At 40.5% G+C, this 6,000-nt stretch overlaps 1 protein-coding gene across 2 annotated transcripts in view; it reads right to left on the bottom strand.

The window, feature by feature from the left end:
- PIGK (phosphatidylinositol glycan anchor biosynthesis class K) overlaps positions 1-5,694 on the bottom strand; it is a 69,149-nt gene extending 63,455 nt beyond the window's left edge. For both annotated transcript variants that reach the window (XM_057416988.1, XM_057416995.1), the window contains exons 1-3: positions 5,585-5,694; positions 3,927-3,980; positions 1,442-1,533 (exon numbers count right to left, since the gene is read on the bottom strand). In XM_057416988.1, coding sequence (XP_057272971.1) covers positions 1,442-1,533; positions 3,927-3,980; positions 5,585-5,677 — 239 coding nt within the window. In that variant the 5' untranslated portion in view covers positions 5,678-5,694. The remainder of the gene's footprint in view (positions 1-1,441; positions 1,534-3,926; positions 3,981-5,584) is intronic.
- Positions 5,695-6,000: the final 306 nt, after the last annotated feature.

Raw genomic sequence — 6,000 nt, forward strand, 5'->3', positions numbered from 1 at the left:
GGGGGAAAAAATAGGCATGCTCTCTCTTTAGGTCTTCTCCAATGTGTTATTTCTTGACCTTAGTCTACAGCATTGCTGGTTTTTTGAGATCAATTTCAAGATCCTTGGGTATGGCTAAGAAACAGATTAGGCTACTGAACAACACAAGTCTTCAGATATGCTGTAGGTTTTGCAGTATTTCTAAAACTGACACTTATTTTGACATTAATGGTCAAGCTGGATGGATGCAGAGAACATGAAAGTTCTCAAGTAAGGGCAAAACTAGTGAAAGAATTCCTAAGGTAGTATACCTAGGGTACCTACTCTTCCAAGGCTATAAAGGAAAGAAGACAGATGCTTCCGAATACAACCTGCAAAAAAAGAAAAAAGCCGTATTTCTGTGGCTTTCAGCCCACAGTGCTTCAGCAGTATGTTGCCTTGGATTTACAGCTCCCAAACATTTCCAAAAGCTAGATTTCAACATCCCCTCTTTCAAAAACCAAGAACTCACTTTTCCTTTTTAAAAAATAAACACAGGGAACAGGATGATACTGCATCACAGTCACAGTTGAGTGGAAACTAGCTCGGGACTCCAGGTACCACAGTTTGGATGTTGACAAAAAAATGCCGTACAAATTCAATCCAGTAAAACATATATTTTGCAATGATTAAGCTGTTCAGACTTCTTTACGCAGACATACTGACAAAAGTACCAGTGCCCTAAACAAACATGAAAAATCAGAACCACTAGGATTTCCACAGAAGCCTACGGATATAGCCTATTATGTTGGTGCACAATTCTGGTACGAGTAAATTGCATTCCAAAACAGTTGATGGAACTGTGCCAACTTCCATTCGGAACACAACTCAGACACTTCAGAACGGTTTGTTCACCTTCCTCATCCTATTGTCAAAGAAGGGATACTATTTTGACTATTGTGTTATCACTAAGAAGCACAACTGGTATGGACAAAGCTTCTGGTTTCTCTAAAAACATAATGTAAAATGGATTTTTCAAGGCTACTTTTAATGTAGCAGCAGCTTTGTTCAGGCTTTTAGAGACTCTCAATGTAGCTGCAGATGTGGAAGTCTTACACTTCAGTTCAGTTACGGTTACTAACATCTCCACACTGAAAGTACAGCAAAAGCTGTATCTCAGAGTAGTACTGTCACTGCTGATGCATTTATAAATTTTCACATTATGCTTTCACAAGTTTTCCAAGTGGCATATTTTAGTGGCCAGATAGCTCCTCATAATTTTAATCTAATTAACCTATTCCAACTGGCATATTTTTTGAACAATATCACCACACTTTTCAATACACTGATGTAATCACATCCCTCCTTTTTACTTTTAGCCAGTTAAACTGGGAAGAGAAATGTATTTTTAAACTGCTTCAGACAATAAGGTGACTTTTAGTAGTACATTTGCAAGGAATGGTATTCATCAATATTCCCTCACCTATCGGGAATGCCCAATCTCTTGACACTTCTGTATACTGAGAGAGTATTTGCCACATGACGGTAATTGAACCAGAATCGAGATGTACACACCTTGGGAAAAGAAGGAAAAAAAAAAATCATACTAAATACTGTAAAAGATAAAAATAGCCTGGCACACTGCATCAGAAGACTGTGATTACAGAAATATCAACAAACTAGTAACAAATCGGAAAAAACACAGCAACACCAAAAACCTCATGATATAAGCTATAGAAGTCTTTGTTGTACCAAAGTTGCAAATGCTGAAAATAAAACCTTAAAAAAAATTAGTTCTTAACATACTGACTCATGAAAAAATTGTCATAAAACCCAACGAAGTATAGAAAGTGGCACTTCAGGGAATAATTCAGCAATAGTAAGTGGATAAGCTAAATTTTCTTCATTTGCTTTCTCTGTATCAAAGAGAAATCAAAGGAAGAGTTCTCATCTCAATAACAAACCCATTCTGGGATCATTCTTGCACAAACGCATAAGTGAATTCATGCAGAAGCCACACGCAGGGGAAAATACACTGAGGACATTTGCATTTAAAGAGTCAAATATAATAAAGTAAGAGCTAAGTGAGCTCTAACCAAACTCTGAATACAAATTCTCAAAAATTTCAAAGGAGTTCAGTTTTTTCTGTTCTAACAGGCAAAGTGCTGGGGATCAGCCATTCCTGCACTTAAATCAATCCCTAGGTCAGGTATTATTTAATCTGTCCTCAAAGGCCTTAAAGCAATGAGATTTCAAAAAGCTTCAGAGGCAATCTGATGTAGTTCCTTACTAAAGCCTTATCATTGTATTTGTGCTTAACTTTTATTCACTTCTTGTTTGCTCCACACCAAGGACTGAAATCCTGCTCCAGAGACAAATTTCTTTCACTTTTACAAGTCTTTCAAACACATAAAGAAGCATGTTAGAAGAGGTAACTTTAAAAACACAAAAACAGAGAAGCAGTAACAAGCATTTAAACAGGTCTTTTAATTTTTCAGCTTTAAATATAAAGCTCTAATTTAATCATAGATTTATTGAATGACCTGGGTTGGAACAGACCTTAAGGATCACCTAGTTCCAACCCCCTGCCATGGGCAGGGACACCTTCCACTAGACCAGGTTGCTCGAAAGCCCATCCAACCTGGCCTTGAACAGAAAAACACAGATAAAATGTATGTTTCTTAAATAGAAATATCTGTAAGTTACACTATGTAACATTTCTGTCTCTAGCCTTTTCATAAAAAGAAATGAGTAGTAGCTTGAATAATAATAAAAATTCAGCCTAAAAGGATCCCTTTGTGTCTCAATCATGCTGTCAGTCAGGAAAAAAAGCCCATGGGAATCAGCCCATGAGAATACTTGCCTTTCAGCAAGATTTAAAGCTCTGAAAACTAACTGTGGCCTACTTAGCTATGACGTTTCAAGGTATTAGCACCTGCCCCTTTTCCTCTGTTACCTCTCTTACAGTACAGTGGAAAATGTTCCTATGCTTTAAATATAGCTTTCCACAAGACTGTGGCATATTAATTCCAACTACTGATGAAGGACTGCAATACAATGCCAGGCCTGATAGCTGTAAAACCCTCCCTCTTTTACTGCTTCAAAAAGTAGCAGCAATTGTTACAAAGCTTACCTATGAACTACTGAAAAGATATAACCAGCAGAGAATCTGTTGAGAAGAGAAAATATAACACCTTGGACATAATTTTCCACCTTCTTTGTGTGTTTTTATGGAGCATAAAAGCACCTACTTGTTAAGAGTATTAGAGTAGTACTTGATATTTTAATAGTTTTGAGTTTGTTCATTGTAGAATATAGAAATTATTCCTTCTAATTTAATTAATTACTGTTAACTTTTATATTGCTCAGTTTTAGTATCTGGAAAACAAACAGCTGCTACTGAGTAATTACAATCATGTTCTGAAACAAATTAGTCATTAAGACCCAAATTGTGATTAAGAACCAATTGTGAAGCATGATCCAAAGCTAATAGTAGCTTCATGGCAAAAAAAAAAAAAGGCATAAGAACAGTTGATCTAAACATCATGCTGCCTGAATTTATTTTATTCTAAGCCTGTTACCACAAGTCAACAGGTTAAGTATGAACAAGAAGCAGAAATCAAGTGTGCCTTTCTGGTCTAAGAGATACAATTCTCTGATATCAGAATTATACTTCTGTTCAATAAGCACTATGGTAATTTAACTGTTTTAATGCTGTCAGAGCTTTTGTTTTACAAATCCTGCCACGTAGCTACACATTCTGAGTACCTGAAATGTAGTCATACTGAAAAGATAATTTTATTACAGTGTAATAAATTTGCATGCACAATTTCAAATTTATTCATTCCCAAGTCTTTATCTTTCCATTTCTTTCAAATGAACAGAATTTTTGAGTGACTGTTGCTACTATGGTTCCTGTTGAAAAGTTGTTAACTTTATTGGAAGAAAACTACCTGGGCCATACTCACCAAAACTGCCCAGTTATTTGTATGTCCACTTCTAAAGAACTGTTCTGCTTGATCCTGAAAGATGGAGACATTAGATGTTTTTCAGTAATAAGAAATGACTACTCATTTTTATTCTTTCCACAAGACAGTGTTCAATGCATATGTTTACCATACTGAAACTCTGAATAAATCTTACAAAAGCTTCAAGAGGTAGTTTGTCTTTTTCTGTTTTTCCTATTTCATGCAAGTTAATTGCTTCAAATCTTTCCCTGAAACTTGTGAAATAACAAAGGAGAAAGAACTATTAGTCACTTGCAGCTTAGTTAAAATAAAAGCCCACACATCTCTATTCCAAAGGACACTGAGAACAAAATAAAATGATTTATTGACCTACAGTTTCTCCCTTAATGAGAAGAGAGGCTTGCATTAATTTCTATTTTCCTTGTTCATATCATCTTTTCAAAAGCAGCTAAGCGAATCTGCAATTTTAACCCATTTTAAATCCAAGGTGGTTACATTTATCTTCCAAAATCAGGATCTATGATAACAGCCTTCTTACAGCCTGTAATCTCCATAGTTCCCACTGGGCTTTGCAAAGAGGGCCCTTTTTCTTTAACAGATTGCATATGTCAGGACACAGAAAGGGGATAAAGACTTTGCAGAGGTAAAGGAGTAAGTCTGTCACTGGACAAGAATCAAGACTTGCTGATTCTTAATCAGATTCTGATAAATCTCTGAGGGGTACTGGGCTGATGCCTGTGGTTTCTCACAAAACACACAGCAACAGAAAAAGCATTTGTTAGAATAAATGTAAAGCATACTGTATTCCAAGTAGCAAACTGGCAGCTTGATTATAAAGACTTATATTTTATTTGGCTATTTTTTGTCCTGTTCGTAATTAATTTCAAGTATGACAATCTGTAATAAAGCAGAATTCAAATGCAAACAACACTCCAGGTGTAGTGTGGGCACCGTGCAAAAACATAATTACTGAAATACAAAACTACTCCCACCTGAAACAAACAATCCTAGCTCCCATCGCTATGGGTAAATGCCTTCTCCAACCTGCGGGACGGGGTCAGGGTAACCAATCGAGCACAGGTGAGGACCGGTAGCTAGACGGCCCAAACACCCCACCCTGGTCTTTAACCGATGAAATTCCATTCACACATAACTTAAACCAACAAAAGTCCGGAAAAGTAATCTAAAACCCCGACTACTGAAACTTACACCGTGTAGCCAAAGATAAGCTCAGATTCAGAAACTTACAAACACGTTCAAAGACTGTTCGCTTAACTTTGAACAGTTTACAAGAGTTACACGTGCCCGCTGAGCCCTCCGCTCCAGGGATGCCCTGCACTACAGTCCACGCGGTTCTACCGCCGAACACCGGGGCAGGGGAGAGGCGGGCCGGGGGAGGGACAGACGGATCCCCCGCCCGGGGCCGGCAGCACTGCCGGAACAGCCGGTGGGGAGAGTTGTTCATAGACCGCGCCCGCCGAGCCCAGCGTCATCCCTCTCAGGGGCGCCACAAGTGCCCCGGGGCAGCCCAGGGCAGTGAGCACGGGCTCTGCCCGCGGAGAGAGGGAGGCGGGGGAAACCAGCAGCATAGAGCCTGCAGGATAGCACAGCGCCTTCCGCCCTCTCTCCCCGCCGACAGCTCCCAGCAGCTTTCGTACCTGGACACTGCTGGTGAGCGCTGCCCCGCAGCACCCCAGGAGTAGGGTGGCGGCGGCGCGGACCCAGCTGGCGCCGGGCTCTGTGGCCGCCATTTTACCCTGACTCTTCCGCTAGGGTCCGGCCGCCGCAGCTGCCGGAAGGGGGTAAGCGAGTTCTGCGCATGCTCCGCGCCCTGTAGTTTCCGTGTGGAGGCTGGCGCGGTGGCTCCGAGGTGGCGGTCGGGGGGACCGCGTGCCTGCTCTGAGGCTCGCCACGCGCTCAGTCACATACCAGAGCTCCCTCGGCCTTGCCAGCCTGCTTAGAATTCGTTTTTTACGGAGCTGAGGCAGGGATAGCAGCAGATCTCACCACCGCCTTCAGCATACGTGTTCATTCTGGCTGTGTCATGAGGTGTTGCAGCCCTACCCAGACCTTG

This window comes from Pezoporus wallicus, unplaced genomic scaffold, assembly GCF_028554395.1.
Source record: "Pezoporus wallicus isolate ANWC-B61680 ecotype Strahan unplaced genomic scaffold, APGP_CSIRO_Pwel_v1 contig_5908, whole genome shotgun sequence".
Taxonomy (NCBI): Eukaryota; Metazoa; Chordata; class Aves; order Psittaciformes; family Psittacidae; genus Pezoporus; species Pezoporus wallicus.